At 39.7% G+C, this 16,787-nt stretch overlaps 2 protein-coding genes across 3 annotated transcripts; both read right to left on the bottom strand.

Moving 5' to 3' along the window:
* Positions 1–1,508: 1,508 nt before the first annotated feature.
* Positions 1,509–10,068, bottom strand: mcrs1 (microspherule protein 1). The gene is made up of 14 exons (XM_082533419.1): positions 9,623–10,068; positions 8,832–8,986; positions 8,508–8,646; positions 8,223–8,387; positions 7,964–8,073; positions 7,716–7,824; positions 7,380–7,518; positions 6,961–7,036; positions 6,769–6,797; positions 5,158–5,250; positions 4,959–5,041; positions 4,712–4,799; positions 2,033–2,160; positions 1,509–1,938 (listed from the first exon to the last, which is right to left on the bottom strand). The coding sequence occupies exons 2-14, from the start codon at positions 8,984–8,986 to the stop codon at positions 1,852–1,854; spliced, it is 1,401 nt and encodes a 466-aa protein (XP_082389545.1). The 5' UTR covers positions 9,623–10,068; the 3' UTR covers positions 1,509–1,851.
* A 389-nt stretch (positions 10,069–10,457) lies between these two features.
* On the bottom strand, positions 10,458–16,787 carry cyp27b1 (cytochrome P450, family 27, subfamily B, polypeptide 1). 2 transcript variants are annotated; one of them, XM_082534869.1, is made up of 9 exons: positions 16,396–16,787; positions 15,660–15,850; positions 15,185–15,375; positions 14,427–14,627; positions 13,553–13,716; positions 13,296–13,462; positions 13,109–13,190; positions 12,811–13,008; positions 10,458–12,136 (listed from the first exon to the last, which is right to left on the bottom strand). In XM_082534869.1, the coding sequence occupies exons 1-9, from the start codon at positions 16,621–16,623 to the stop codon at positions 12,023–12,025; spliced, it is 1,536 nt and encodes a 511-aa protein (XP_082390995.1). In that variant the 5' UTR covers positions 16,624–16,787; the 3' UTR covers positions 10,458–12,022. The 2 variants fall into 2 exon arrangements, with proteins under 2 accessions (XP_082390995.1, XP_082390996.1); XM_082534870.1 differs by having other exon boundaries at positions 13,553–13,677.

Below are 16,787 nucleotides of genomic sequence, written 5' to 3'. Positions count from 1 at the left end.
CGTGAAACAGGTACTCATGTTGTGTATTTTAACATTTCACAGACAAAACCTGGTTAATGACAGATTCCACATGGAAAGAGAGCCACCAGGTTACATTCAAACTTTACACACACCTTATATAAATATTTAAGAGTTACTTATGTAATACTAACAGTCTGCCAGTGGTGTGTAGGTTGTTGCAATTCGGTGGAATGTACTAATTTACAAGAGTTGTAAAGATCCCTGTAGGGTTCAGTTCAGGTGAAAAAATTGAATGGATTATGTTCTTATTGCTGTGGAGTTCATATAGATTTTCAACAGCTTATAGAATTTATTCTCTGAGCAGTGAAAGAGGTGGGAAGAGTGTGTAAGTGTTTTTATGTCTCTGTAGGAAAATTCTGTCACATATGTGCATAATAACACCTAGAATAGTGATCCTGTTGTTTTGTTAACTGGTTGGCTTTCTAGTGCCATCTACTGGTCAAATGTACTCCTCGTGTCTTAATACTTCAGCACTTTGGTAACAAAAAGGGTGACACTTGAGAGGAATCTGGATTTTCTGGTTCTTTAAAATTCATCTCGAACAAATCAGAGCAGGATGGTTAAACCTGTACTGACATGCTGTCAGTTTAATGAAATGTGTTATTTTGTCAGTCCTTTAAATGCACTTGGTATGTATTTTGGGAAGACCATTGACTATTCATGCCTCATTACTCGTTGTCATTCAACAAAGCTCTATGGTGAAAATAAAGTTTAATGTAAAAGTTAATGACTCTACTCCATCCTACAGTAACTGAATGTTAGGCAAGATAACTTCCTCTAGGATTAATAAATTAATAATAGAGAATGAAATTAGTTTTGTGAGCAAACAATATTTTAGCCTAATTAAGGCATATTAAGCTTAGTTAAACAGAAGAACAGGGCAAAGGCCTGCAGGGCGCCTCTTATACAACAAATAAAGCTGTTGCAGACTAACAGACTAATATCACACAGGAAAAGCAAAGGCCATAAATAATTTTCCCCTCAAATTCTCCCAATCCGTGCATTGACCTCACTGTTATAGTTTAGTAAAATCTTTCTTACTGTTGAGATGATGGAATAAAACTGATTAAACTTAAGTTAAAGGCACTCAGCCCAAGAGGAACAACGTAATACACTCAGTTTTGCTCACATGCATTACCTTTTTAATTTGAAAAGCCGAACTAGCGATCACTGGTGCTCTCAGACACTTTAGTGGTGTTCAGCACTTAAAGTGTCTAAGTTAAACAGGGAGTTCATTTTCCGTCAGTATGCTTCATCATGCATGCATGCATGCATGCTAAATAAGCATATAAAGAGTCTCAGTCAAAAGATATAGTGGACTTATACCTCGAGTCATCTTGTGTAAAGTCAATATTCAGTGTTTTCAGATGTTTTTCTATTAACTTCTTATTTACAAACAGATTTCTTTGCAAGTTTGTTTCGTCCAAAACTGTTTTTTTCTTTTTTGGGAACATGCAAAATTTAATATTCAAACAGCCAGACATTCATTGTGTATACAAGTTTATTAATTTGAAAAAGTTTTACTACAGAATTTAAATACAATATTGTGAAAAGCTGGAAAAAGCGAGGCTCTGTGAGAATGTCTACATTACATACAACATAAAATATCCACACACCAAGTAAAAACCTGTTGCTGTCGTGCTCCAGGATTTAGCTGAAGCCTGTGTGAAAATCACATTTCAGGCTGAGGGGTGAGAAGGCCATTGTCAGTCCTATCCCCTCGAAGCACTACAATGCCTCACAAGAGCACCTGTAACCAGTGTTGAGCAGACTGCCTGATATGACATGCTCTGCTGCCATAGGCCGATTCTGCAGCTGCAAGGCTGACGATCACTGTTGTGTCATCTTGGCTGCTTCAGCTTTTATTAGAGAGATGAGATCCAGATTAATAAGAAACACGAAGCGAAGACCTGCAATCTGAAGAAACAGACAGGTTATTTAAGCAAGAATAAAAGATTAAACAGCCGTTTAATATGAATAATAAACAACTTGGTTAAGATTCTGACATTACCTCCACCACTGAGTTATTATTTAATTTCCACTTGTTGCCTGACAGGACCGGTCTGCCATCTATGTAAATAGGCCGCCTGCCCTCATTGGCAATGAAGAAGTCTCCATTGTTCTTCAACTTAATAATTCCTGGCAAAACAAACAGTAAACATCAAGTACATCTGATCGACCTCTGCAAGCTGAAACACTAAAATTTAACCAGACAAACTGATGCTTCCATTTGTCAAAAGAATGATTCAGTTCTTCTTCTTCTGTTTTCAGCTGCTCCCTTTAAGGGTCACAGAAGTATATTATCTGCTTCCATCTCACCCGTTCCCTAACATCCTTCTCTGTCACACGAACCCTCTGCATGTCCTAGTTCATTAAATCCATGAATCTTTTGTGCTCCTCCTCTTTTCCTTCTACCTGGCAGCTCCATATTCAATATCCTTTGACCAATACATCTATAATCCTTCCTCTGCACATGTCCATGTCCAATAAATAGATACATGTGGGTGAGAAACATCAATAATCATGGCTGTAAAAAGCACAGGAGACACAATGAGCAATCAGACAGAGGGAAGGGAGCAGATTTGACTGTGAGAGAAATGCTGTTCCACAGCACAGAGAAGCACAGAGAACAGTCTCCTCTGAGTTTAACTCCAGAGCAAGGGACAGTCAGAAGCATCGGATCAGCAGACAAGAATGACCTGGAAGCTGATCGGGGGTGTAAGAGGTCAGAGATTTAATGAGTGAGTCAAATCACTATGGCTTTTGTAGGCAAACAAGATGATCTGAAATAGATTCTGAACCTTACTGCCAAGCAGCTAAAACAGGTGAGACCTGATGTCTTTTTCAGGTGCCTGTGAGGAACCGAGCAGCAGCATGGTCACGACGAATAACAATCTTAACATCTTCAACTCTGCCACCTCCAAACTGACCTCCTGTTACCATACATCCCAACAGGTCTCAGTACCATGATGTAAATCTTCCCTTGCACTCTTGCTGCCATCCATCTGTCACAAATAACCTGATACTAGTTTCTACCCATTCCACTCTGCCTGCACTCTCTTCTGCACTGTCTGTTAGGGCTGCTCAATTAATCGAATTTTAATCACGATTACGATCTGGGCTTTCAACGATCATTAAAAATGACTGAGCCGATTATTAGCCCCTCCCTAATTTATCTGCGACACCTTAAAGGCCGGTCCGTGAAAATATTGTTGGGCATAAACCGGTCCGTGGCGCAAAAAAGGTTGGAGACCGCTGATTAAGAGGACCCGAGGGAAGCTCGGAAAGCTAAGCAGAAGTTATTTGGAGAGTGACTGCCGTTGGTTGAAAAGAGAGTTTAAAAAAAAAAAACTTCAGTGGTGTTGCACACTATTTTATATTATTTTTTTAAAGTCATTGTTAACCCTTTAAAGCCGGTCAGAGCAGCACGCTCCGTTTTGCGTAACTATTTTTAAATCCCTGTAGAACCTGAACCGTGTAAGCTAGCGCAATAATTTGTTTTGCATATGAAACCGGAGGAGTTGTACTTACATCTGATGCCATCAGCTTGTCCTCGGTCACGGTTTCGTTCCACATATAGCTTTGCAAAAATTGCATAAAAAGCGCTTGCAGGAACAAAAACATAATATTCCAGAAACACGCTTTGCCGTTCCTATCAGCTGTTCGTAACACTTCCCACAGTGAAATGATGCACATGCTGTTTTCTTTGCAAATTTGCATCATAGGATTGTTTTTTGTTTTTCCTGCAGTATATAAAAATTGCTGTATCTCCAAAATAAAACTATGAAGACACTCAAAATAAATTTCCTGTGGTGGGAAACTATTTTTTGCAACTTTATTGTATTTAAAGTTTTGAGGGATAAGCCTCTTAAATTTCTCCAAGTAGAAATATATGTAAACAAAACAAAAGCGATTTTCAATTTTTTTTGTAGTTTATTGCACTTTTTTGCAATTTATGTAATTACTATGGACTTAATGCATACATATTATTAAAATATGGGCTATAACAGTTGTATTGATGTATAGCAACTTGAAATGCTCCCACAAATGGCACTACAGCATGTAAAAAAAAAATAATATAAGCTCTGGTGGACTTGGTTCTATAGTAGGTCTTAAAGGGTTAAATAAATATCGTCAAATAATCGTGATCTCAATTTCAGTGAAAATAATCGTGATTATCATTTTTGCCATAATCGAGCAGCCCTACTGTCTGTTGCTTTGGATGGTTGACCTCAGGTATTTATACTCATCTACCTTCGCACTCTCTACTCGTTGCATCTTCACCTTTCCAACTCTCTCCCTGTCATTTACACACATTTTCTGTTTTGTTTCTACCGACTTTCATTCTGCTTTTCTCCTCTACCTTTTCAGGCTCTCTTCCAACTGCTCCCACTACAGATCACAGTGTTATCTGTAAACATCATAATCCATGGAAAATCCTGCCTGACCTTATCTATTAATCTGTCCATGACAACTTCCAACAAGAAGGAATGGTGCGATTTCAGAGTCTCTAAATGGTTACTGGATAAGCCATGAAGACAAGCTATACTTGTCATTGCTTTCTTTATGCATGCATTTGGCCAAAATCCAAATGAAGGGACTAACAGTGATGTGTGCGTGACTGGACTTAGGGAAAAAAGAAAGAAAATGATGAAACGACATGGTGTTGTTCAAGAAAATGCTAAGTTACCTTGTTTTCTTGAGATTTTCCAAGCAGGCCCCTCTAGCGACAGATCTACATCGATCTGTTTGTCCTTGGTTGCTCTGCCTAATGTAATCTGTGTGAATACGGGTTAAACAAAAAAAAAAATGTATCATACTCCAACAAAAAGAAAAAAAAGATTTTCTTTTACAGTTACTTGACATTTTCTAACAAACATCTTCCTTAAGCATATTTTCTCTTTAGCCCTTGTTTCTATTATTGAAAGATTACTTACCTCTCTTGATCTCATAAGGTAGCGTACCATTCTTCCACGTAATGCTGCAAGTGTCTGGTTGTCAAAGTCAGGCATGCTCATCCCTGAAACCCCGAAAACAAAATAAAAACATATGCACACAAATAAGTTCTGCATTCCTCAGAACATAAACAAATATAAAGGCTTTCATTTGCACTTTATGAATGAAAGCTTAAGTAACCTGTGATACTGTCCACAAGAACCTGCCAACGAGGCAACTCCTGCTCCAGCTGTCTGATTTCTCTTTTCTGGTGACGGTCTGAAATCATCAGCTCTGAAAGAAAAAAAAGTGTGGTGAGCAACTGAGATTACTCTGAGTCAGTTTCCAGTGAATCACTGTGAACTTAAACTCAACCCCTGACGCAGCAGTGTGAACTTCCCCATCCATACAGAGGACATTAAAACAAACAGATGTCAACAGCAGAATTCCTTTTAGTTCCTTTTAGACATCAGTTTCTTATCCAATGCCTACTCATAGTAATGACGCAGCTTTTAGGATCCCTGGTCAGAACATAGCAATGTCCTGACATTCAAAGATACACATTGTGGATTCAGAATAAATCTACACAATGGCTTTTGTAATGCCCCAATGCATCCAAGCGCATTAAGTGAACAGCCAGGTTGACTAATGAGCCAATGAGTTCCCCTTAACTTTTTACATTTGCTGCACATCAGCACAATCAATGAATAATTAAAAAGTCTGAATGAAAAAGAGCAAAATACATGAATGATAATTTCTCATGCTCTGGCAGGGCATACTGATGGAACATTCCTGTCCTAGATATCAAGAAGATTATGTAAATGGTTCAGATTATGTAATATTTCAGACTTTGGCTGACTGTTTTTAGTGTTTTAGTGCATGCTTAGTGCAGCTAAAAAAGACTTTTGAACATTTGAATACTTGACTAAATGTAGTTTGAACCAGTCTTTATTGATCTAGTTTTAAGAGCATTTAAGTTACACCATTCAAACTCTGCAGTGTGTTTAGATTAATTAATTACATGATGCTGTTTTTTTCCTCTGCACATTACCTATCTGTCTTATCAGTTTGATCTATATTGCCATCTCTGTTCTTAATTTACAGCTGAATAAATATTTAGTCTAGCTCTTTAACAATGACATTGTTGTTCACAACCTTTGGTTGCCAAATCAGACATCAGTGTTTGCTAAACCTGCTTAGGTTTAACAGGTTTCAGGAGAAAGGACGTTCATGTAAATATTAATATAACCAGAGGTTTACGTCCATGTCATCTACAGACGGATACATTAAGACATTTTAATTCCAGGTAATTAACAAGGAAAAACAAATTATCTGCAATAAAGAACTACTGGAACAAAACGCATCTGATCTGGAATTTGACTTCAGCTCACATTGATAATAAGTGATCTGAGCTTCTTTTGACATTCACAGATTAAATGGGTTGGTAAATTGTAAATGGACCGGTGCTTTTATAGTACATTTCTTTCTGAAGTGAACACTCAATGCACTTTTCATTACAACCCAAATACACCCATTTACAGTGCTGTCTCATGCTTTTCAGTGCTTTCCAACTATCACAGACACACTCACACTTCAATGGGTGCATCAGGGTCAGTCTACTGTTCAGTATCATCTCATGGACAAACTGACATATGGACCACTTTGAACCCAGAAGAACATTAGAAAATCCACTATTTCCTAAATCACAGTAATCCACAGTGACCTCTCCTGTCTCTTCTTCTTTTAATGTGAATAAAGGTGATGTGTGATGTGCAAGATTAACTGAATTTCCGTCGTAAGCAAATTACTTACCATGTTCCAACACTTCATCTCTGCTGTCCCTGTGTGAAAAGCAACAGAACAACTTATAGGTGCCCTGAAGTCATGGAAATGCAATGCTTTTTAAAAATTTGGAAAAATATAGCATGTAATGTCCTTTAGCATGACCGGAAATGTTACAAGCAGTAAAAATTTGCTGAACGCTGAAGTGAATGTCTGACTTACTTTAATTTTACATCATCAACCATCTGCTCGGCGTCGGAGAAGTTGAGAACTTGGTCACCTTTCGGGAGGGGCTGTACTGCAAAACATAGTCACAGGTAAGATGTTTTTAACAGTTTTTTTTTTCTTTCATACATATTTTAGAGAACAACCAGGTATGTCAAGTTAATTCTCAGTAGTTTTATTGGGAGGAAATTATAACATTCATCTTTCAAAACACTGTTTGAGTAACTGCTTGCTATCTTATGTCCAAACAACCTCCTCTCCTCTATTAAAATGTTTACATTGCAAATCTCACAAAGCCACAAAGATGATCAATGCATCCAATGTTGACATGAGTTATACTTGTATGGTTTTCCAGCTGCTCAATACTCAAACTGTCAACAGGAATTTGAATGGATCCTCCGGGAAACTAAACTCACCACTCTGGTCGTCCAGTAGGTAGTACTGCTTGAGCAGCTGCCAGTGCACCAGTAGGCTCTTGGGACTGCGAGATGGGTGAAAGACATTAGGGTGCTTACTTAAAAGCTCCTGAAACACGTCCAGTTTAGGCTGACTGGTCTGTTTAGAGAGAAACATAACACAACACTGTGTGTGAATACAACAGTCCAATATGTACAGTAATAATGAGTTTCATTCCAATCCAGGTGAAATCTCACAATTATGAGCCATTAAAAAGTGACCTTAACTGGGAATGCATTTTCCCTGTGGAGCACTTATAATAGAATATACATGATAGCCCACTCAATATAACTTACTGAACCAATCTTGGCCAGCAGTGCCTCCTCAGCCTGACTGAAGAGAGCTTTGCTTTGGATTGCTGCAATTGCTTCTGGGTGAAGCTGCCGCATGGCCTGCCATGCCAGCCTAAATAAGACACACAAAACCAAGAATGTGCTTAAAAGATGACTCAAACACACAAGTGTAATAAAGCATATGGAGATATGCAGGACTGGGAGACTGTAAAAACCCAGTCAGAGTCAACAACAGATGCTAGGCGTCTTACTTTGAGATGACGGGATCGTAGAGCAAAGCGTACCACCGCTCTTTAATTTCACGCAAAGTGAAACGACAGCTGAACTTGACCCCCAGATGAACAGAAGTTAAGTCAGTGGTCTACAGACAAACACAGAATACCACACAAGATACCATGAATCAATACACATTAGATCATACACTGACAGTCAAAGCCATTAAACAAAGCAGATCCTTTGAGCTAATTCAGGACAACCTTTTTGACAATAATCTTCTTTTTGGTAGCTCACCTGCAACACTGCATTTATAAGCAGCAGATCATCTGTGGGTTTCCATCGGCCCAAGTCTTTAGTAATATGTAAAGGCTGCTTGCTTTTCTTAACTCTTTTGGTTAAAGGTGCAGGGTTTAGTACCATTGTCAGAGATGGTGTAAGAGTTGCTCCTGATTTTGTTACCTGAAAAAGCATCATAAGGGGGGGGAATAAGAAAAGAGAGAGAATCATAAAAAATGTGCATATTTATCATCTTTAATGTGAATTCACTCAATAATCTGTGGATTTGTTGGTCTTATTTACCTTTTTTTTCTCACTTGAGGAAGGCTCACTCCCCGAACAGCGCACAGGCTCCATTACGGGTGGACCTTTGACTCTACTGGATGACTTCACAAGACTGCTTTCCACTAGCTCATCGTCAAACTTTTTTCGCTTTATTGACCTAAACAAATTGTGATAATAAAGTGGTTCTTTAAAAATTTAAAGATTAACCAGGGAAAAAAACAAAACAAAGCACAGTACTGAAACACCATCAGCATAGAAAACGAAGGTTCATTTCTTCCTGCTAATTATGCTGGAATACCACCCTGACTGAAATAATGAAATATACATTAGTAGATATCAAACCTGGATGAACTTCTGCGTTTGGGAACACCACTGCCAAATGCTTGTGTTGCTGTCCTTTTCAGGTCTTTTACTCCAAGTGACTCTTCATCCTCTGACCGACTCTGAGCACCACCTACTCCCATCGAGGTGCCAACCACAGGGTCACCAGCCTGCATCTGTTCAAATGCGTCAGGAAACAAAGCAAGAAAGAGTTAAAACGTTTCTCAGCAACACTTTGTTTCACAGAGTCGCTAAACTTTAAATATGCTGTTGTCTGTAAAGGTTTCTTTACATTTGCGATGAACTGCGGGTTCCTCTGGTAGGTTTTCACAAAATTCAAACGCCATGATATTAAGCATTTTATTAACACTGGAATAACAATAAAAGTATAACTCCAGACGTAAACCGAAAGTTACTCCGGGCACACAGATTACAGGATAAATGTTTTATTAATAGTTTAAATTCACAATTGTGTATAAAACTGACTAATATTATTATTGCTGTTTTTGTTGTTGCTTATAGGAGTCAGGGGAATTAACGACTAACAAGTTAGCTAGCTTTGAGGGGCCTTTGTTGACATGTAAACAAATGCCATCTATTGCTGCCTTCAGAACGTTATATTAAATAACAATTTGATATCTATAACAAACCTCTCTCTCAGAAAGCAACACACTAAGGTCTGTTTAGCTAACAAGCGTAATTTGATTTAAATGACCGTTGGTTTGTGTTGGCTAGCTAACATTAGCTAAGCTAACTGCTAGCTTTGATTATTAACGAGTTAAAGTAACAAGTTACGCTGTTTTGCCACTCACCTTCCCACACTGTCCCCCTTCGTTGTGTCTTTAAAGGAAAAGATTAAGTTATTATAGTCCAGTATTTCTCTTTGTAAATCCCTCGTTGCTTCGGCTACATGGCTAACTCGCTTACTTGACGCTTGCCTCGTTAGCAATAGCCGTTTGGCTAGACAGTTGTTTTCTTCCTGTCTAGCTCACCCGCTGTTCGCAACACCGCCGCCATCCGGGCTAAAGTAACAGTGGCCTCCGTTATCTTTAACATATTGTATTACAGTGCCTAACTCTGAATATTCATCTGTCAGAACAATGCACGTCGTAAGTATTTGAAACGTAACTTTTTTTTTAAAACTTCTTCTCTATTATAGATGTAACCGGCAAAGTGAATCCCCATATGTGTAAAGGTGAATAAAATCCACATTTGAATGTAATTATGCAGCTTCATGAAAAAACATCTTGTCCACCAGGTAAATGTAGTGACCAGCCCAGCAGTTTTAATATTGTAATTTGATACTTTTGTATCTAATACACCACGCCTCATTGGTCCTTTTCCCAGCAGACACTTTAAAACGTTTCCAGAAGAGTTTTATGGTATTTCTGGCACTTTTGCAAATGTACTCACTACAGGGTATAAGTTGCAGCATTTATGTCATCTGCATGGCCTGGCAGAACAGATACTGTATCACAGTATTCACACAGATTCTTCCATATCCATTTATCTATAGCAAAATATAGATTTGAGGTCAAGAACACACTTGAATGTCATGGTTATTTGGGGCCAATGATTTCTTTGAATTGTTCTTTTTCCTGGGTGGAATCATCATCGTACATGTTGTTTAAAAACAAGAACACTGTGTACAAGTTTGGATTTATTTTGGATTCTCTCTAATACCCACAAGGTCAAAAATATACATGCACGCTCAAATATACATGTACAGCCCCATTCATTTTTGATTATGGTGGAATTATGGAAAAAGAACAGCTCATGCCCATGATGAGTAAACCTGTGACCACAACTGTAATAACTGAAGCACATACCTATAAAACACATGACAGTGGTTGAGGTTGTGCTTGGCAGCAATGTGGTCCAAGCTATTGAGTCACAGCAGCTGCACAGCAGTTTACACTGTCATGTCACACAGGAACTTTGATACCCAGCATTATTTTATGCAAACATTTGTAGAAAACGTGTGGTCCATGTAAAACATGCTTGGTTGACCTGAGCCCTAGTCTGATGGTGCTGTGGATGATGATGATGGAGGGAGATATTTTCTTTAACGAGACACAAAGGCATCACATAAAGAAACACATGGTGTAAACAGTAGGCAGAGATTCATCGTGAAACCGTTTGACATTTACAGTGACAGTTTCCAAATGCGATAAATTAGAATAAATACAAAGTTCAGATCATGAAGCTTATTACTTACAAAATGATGTAATATCTTTCATGTTTAGATGTATAAAAAAATAAAATAAAAAAATAGATAAGCTTTGCCAGTGAACTAAAGACAGTATTGAAGAATTTTAAAACAGTACAGAGTGGCCTATTTTTGGATTTTAGTGGCATTATATATTCATACACAAGCATAATCTTAGCAGCTGCCTTTTTTTAAGGAACCCATCACTAGAGGTTTTTGCACCATAAAAGCACCTTTAAAAACACAGTTCAATCAACATACTGACAATCATGTTTACGGACACCTCTGTAGATTTTTCTTTCTTCCGTGTGCAAGACTCTCTGCGACTCATGATGTTCTGGACGTACATAGAAACTCTTGAAATATTTGCACAATCAGGACACGCAGGAAACTGCAGATACCACGTATCTACGAGCGTGCACGATCACAGTTCATAATCAGATTTAAGAGACGGTTACCAAATTCAGGGAAACTAATTTCTGTCAAATTCCAAGAAATGCGGCAATGACTAAAAAGATCAAATGAAGGACGAGTAGCGAGGGCACACACGTCAGGCGAGGCGCAAATGTCAGATTTCATTTCCTTACTGTCTATCTTTCAACTCTCTCCCCACTCCTCCTTTCTCAATCCGTTTTCCACACCGGCCCAGATTTTGCCCAAAGTTTGCATGAATTGTACCGCACAGCAGATGGAACAGACGACAGACAGAAGATCCCTTCTTTGGGTCTGGCCTTTGCACAAATGAGCACCTTTTGATAAAACTGGACGTTACCCTTCTCCCAGTTGATAATGCCTCTGTAATAATCCATCAGCCCTTACCCTTCATCCATCTGTCCTTCTCCAAATGTCCGCCTGCAGGCTGCAGGTGAGAAGGGCTTTGGTTAGTTGGGATGAAGGCTGAAGGCCCGCTCTGAAATATAACACCGCGATAACGGCGCCTGCTTGTTCTGTCCTGCTTGTTGCCGCTCACAGGCACGTAACTGATCAGTTCCAGGAGATTAGGTCACCGTTCAATAAACTGCAGGCTGATGACATTTTCAGGAACTAGAAGTGTCCGTGTCATGGGCTTCACAGAAGCTCCCTCTGTGTTCGGCTTCACCTCGAACTCTGAAATGATCTAATGAAATCAGAAACAGAGCAGATTAAGCGCAGGGCGCCTGAAATGAAAAGCAATCAAGTGCTGCGTAGTGACCCTGAAATCTACAATTCCTTACATGACTCAGAGAAATAATAGAGTAAGAAGATTTGCGGGAACAACTTCTAACACATTTATCAAAATCCTACGCTGTGTAAATTACTTGCAACACAAACTGTGTTCAAACACCAAGTAACAGAATGTGTTTTTCTTAATTAAATACATTCCCAAAAGCTGACATACACTGTACAACCTAATTTCCCCCAAAAAGTTGGGATGCAGTGTAACATGTAAGTAAAAAACAAAATAAAGTAAAGACTTGAAAGGCTTTTCTACCCCATAATTAATTAAAATAGTACAAAGACAAAATATCAAATGTGAAAATTTTAAAATATGTGATATAATATGTTCAGTTTAAATTCAGATGCAAGTAACAAGTTTTCAGAAAGGACTGGAAATACTACAATACTATATTTGACATGTTGTCTTTATTACAGTTTCCTAATATTTTGGGGGTAAATGGGGTTGTATATTCTTTAAGAATGCTTTTAGGGTTTTTTTGTTTGTTTATTTTAGTCGGAGTTTAATTGCAAATGAAAAAAGAAAAAACACACAGAAAAAAAACCAAGAAAAAGACAAAAATTGCTGTAACTCACCCTGGCAAGAGCAAGGTAGAGCTCCAGCTCAGCAATACGGCGACCTATGCAGCTGCGTTTTCCCACACCGAAGGGCACAGAGGCATATGGGTGATAAGTCTGGTCTTTGTTCAGCCATCGATAGGGATTGAAATGATTTGGGTTTGCAAACACTCCTGGATCCCGCGATGTTGCAAAGTGGCACAGGGTAATCAAAGTCTGAAAGGGAATTTTATTTTGGTCAGATAGGTTTTTGACTATAATGGAAAAACTGAAGCATTACAACTTGATACTGGCTAGAGTCAGATGGTGAACTCACATTTTTTGGGATGAGGTAGCCTCCAACCTGGATGTCTCTTTCTGGAATGACCCTTGCATTAGCAGGAATAACAGGGTATAACCTAAAAAAAAAAATAAGGAAAACAAAACAAAACACAATAGTGTAAGCTAAATTTGATTTCAAATCTCAAAACATCTTCAAATATCTGAAACCTTTTGAGTTATACCTGAGCACTTCTTTGACTATGGCCTTCAGGAAAGGCATTTGAGCTACATCGGCAGCCTCTGGTATCTTTCGACCTTCAAGTACAGTCAACACCTCCGCCCGGAGAGTGGCCTGTACATCTGGATGACGGGACAGCTCGTACAAAGACCAGGACATGGTGCTGGAGATCTGAAACAACAGAGCGACGGATGGTTTTAACCATTTGCTGGCCTAAAATCAGGAACTGATAAAGGAAGACGGCAAAGGAGCCACTCTCACTGTGTCAACTCCTGCAAGGAGCAGCTCCGTGACGTTGCTGTAGACTGTCTTCATGGGCAGCCCCATCTGCGACAGGAAGTAGGTGAGATAACGGCCCTCTATTTTCTCTCCTCGGGCAACCTTATCTGCTTCGGCAGAGAGACGCTGGTCAATGTGACCTTTTGCTGCAGATACATGGAGATAAGCCATGACACATTTATCCCTCGATGGCGATGATGACACAGAGCGTTAAGTCTTTAACTTTCCAGTGTCAGGTTCAATAAAGTGAGGTCAAATTCCCCTTCTTAAAAAAAAAAAAAAAAAATCCCTAGAACCACATATCAATTTCATGACTAACATTTACACGTGTTTCAGCGCAGATGATCTTGAAGTGCGTGAAGGTTAAAGACTTTAATCTCCCTCTTGCCGATCTAGCTCGAACCAGTGCGATTACGTCAAAACATGTCTGATGTCTCAGATCTTCTGTGAGTCTTAATGTACTGTGTGAGAGAGCGTGGGATGTCAACCCAGGGCTAAGTGGAAACCGGCGGCAGCCAATGACAAGAGAGGAGAGCAGAAGGAAAATAATAACATCAAGTGTGGAAACATCATGTTTGTCTTGGTTCCACATTGCAGTGCCAGCTTGTGTAACGTATCTCCAGCTTGAGTACAGCCAGAAGCATCTTTATAATATCCTGTAGTCTCATCTCTGGTATATGACTTATATTTAGTTTTTACTTGTGCATTTTATATAATATTTTACCGAGTGCTTTTTTGGAGACTGCAGCCTGCTTGTAGTTTCTGTTATCACTTTTAATTTTAAAGTACCACTACAATCATCTCTAAACATTTTTCTGTCCAAGCTTAAAATGTTGTGCTGTGAGAAATAGCTTACCAAACTCAAACATGTAGTCCCAGCACTGGCAAAAGATATTCCAGGGTTTGGGGAACAACTGGTGCAACCAGCTGGGCATGGCCATGGTAAGAAGCGTCATCACAAACATGGTGTTGATAGATTGGATGAAACGCTCTGTGTCTTCGGGAACAACCTGATCCAGGCAACCAATTCTGGATTCGAACAAGACCGAAGAAATGCCTGCCAAAGCAAATAAAACCAAGCTCATGACGAAGGCAAGAAACGATGACTAGCGGCTTTTTTCTTTTTTACTGAAAGCTTCCGAGGTGACCATGCATGACATTTATTTGCCAGGTTTTTAGCCTCTTTATCAGAAATGCCTATTAACTAAAGGTGTTACAGTTAAATAAATAATACTGTCTGCATGCAAAGTGAAAACTTAAATATTGGCAGCTTTCATCAGCTCCAAGTATCCAGCATTTATATTTAACTCCTGCAAAAGTGACTATAAAAGAGCTTCAGTGTAGCTATTTATATCATTGCGTAAGATCAACAATGCATCATTTCTCATCAAAACATGGTTACATGCTTTTTTCCCCTCCAGCTGTACAATAACAATGATGACAGAATGGTAAACTGCACATGAGCATGAGTTATTAAGGCATGCCTGCACAGGAATGTGTGTTTAAAATGTTAACAATGTGACATAATATTTGTGCATACAGATGGATTTGATTACAGCGTTTACGTGGCATGGTACATCCTGTGAAGATGCTTAAGACGGCATGAAACCTTACCCTCGAGGCCGAAGCGATAGAACTCGCTGGCGATGTCGGTGACGAGGCCCTGAGGATGTCTTCTGAGGCGAAGTTTGGCAATGAGATCACTGACGACACTGTTCAGGGTTTTATCATAAGCTTCCACTGCCTTCGGCCGCAGCATGTGTTTCCCCAGGAGACTCCTCACTGTCTGCCACTCCTCCCCCTCACTAGACACACGCGCGCACACACATTAATGTAAAAACTGATACAGTGGCTCCAGCTGTGCACACAATTCAGTTAACTGCTGTATTGCATTGTATACTGATTGCATACGCTAAAGTTGTGGCTCTTTCTATCTGTAAGTGAAGGAAAGCTGAAAGAAGAGTGGTATAAAGTTTTTGAACTGAATGAGCATGGCCAAATATTACATTTACTTCAGCTTTATCATCTGATGAGAAACAAAATGGAAAAGAGGAGGAAGTAAAGCAGAAAGATTTTCCTGCAAGCTTACGCTGTCAAAAGTCCATAGTGATGACCTCTCAGCTTCCTGTAGTCCTTCCAGGAGGAAAGATCGGAGCGCATTGGGTGCTCGCCTTCCTGCCTCAGGATCTGCTCAATGAGCGATGGATCAGCCACATGAACTGTCAGGATGGGACCAAAGCTTGCCTTCCACATAGGTCCATACCGCTGGACTCCCTCCAGCTAGGAGATGAGACAAAGGTTGTAAAGGCACTGCAATCATCACCTTTGGAGGCACCCTCCTCCCTCCAGTTTAGAGCTCACTGCAGAGATGTATTTGCCTTGCAGGCGTTTTAATGCACTAGTTATTAGTTATTTGTTTTAAGGATGCATTCACTTCACATAGGCACGCTCTGTCACGTTGACAAAGGACAGTTCATTCAGCTTAGAGTGAAGTGCAAAGCTCTCAGTAGATACAGAGATTTTAAACTGAAGTGAGAGACAGCTTGAAGCAGGAGGTATAGACTGGATGTGCTTTTGTGAGACAGCGAAACTTCGCTGTCTCACAAAGCAAAATAATTTAAGAGGATATTTTATAAATGTCACATTGAGAGGGGAGTCAAAGTTCTTGCATTGTTCTATGTAAAAAGAACCACCTGCACAGAATAATACACTCACGTTTTTAGTCTACAATGACGACACGTGCACTTTGGATATTTTTAGTAAAAGTGCAATAATTGTAAATATCTCATACAGGTTTTTTGTTTTTTTCGTGTTTATCTTCTTACCTGTAACTCATGCAGGCGTGACAGACCGCGTTTGGCAAACAAGTCCCAGGCGAAGCTGGTGACCGACGGCCCGGGCATCTCGTTCAGCGTCTTCACTCCCTGCATCTTGGTGCCCTCCGAACCGGCTGCTGCACCCTCAGTCCACCTCTCCATCAATTTGACCAGCGGGAATGAGCTCCGGCCGGATACTCTGAGCGCTTGCTGCAACATCCTTCTCACTAAGATCATGGAGCGGTGACGGAACGCGGGCCTCTCGGATGTCGACGCTCATTTTGTTTTACCGGTTGAGCGTCCTATTTATAACTGTCTTTATGACCTGCTCCTCGAACCAGGCGAGCAAAAGCTGTAAATTTGCTTAGTCTGGGCCAATCATGGGTGCAAAGGCAGCTCAG

This window comes from Aulonocara stuartgranti, assembly GCF_965226115.1.
Source record: "Aulonocara stuartgranti genome assembly, chromosome: 5".
NCBI lineage: Eukaryota > Metazoa > Chordata > Actinopteri > Cichliformes > Cichlidae > Aulonocara > Aulonocara stuartgranti.
This window is presented reverse-complemented; position numbering and strand designations above follow the sequence as displayed.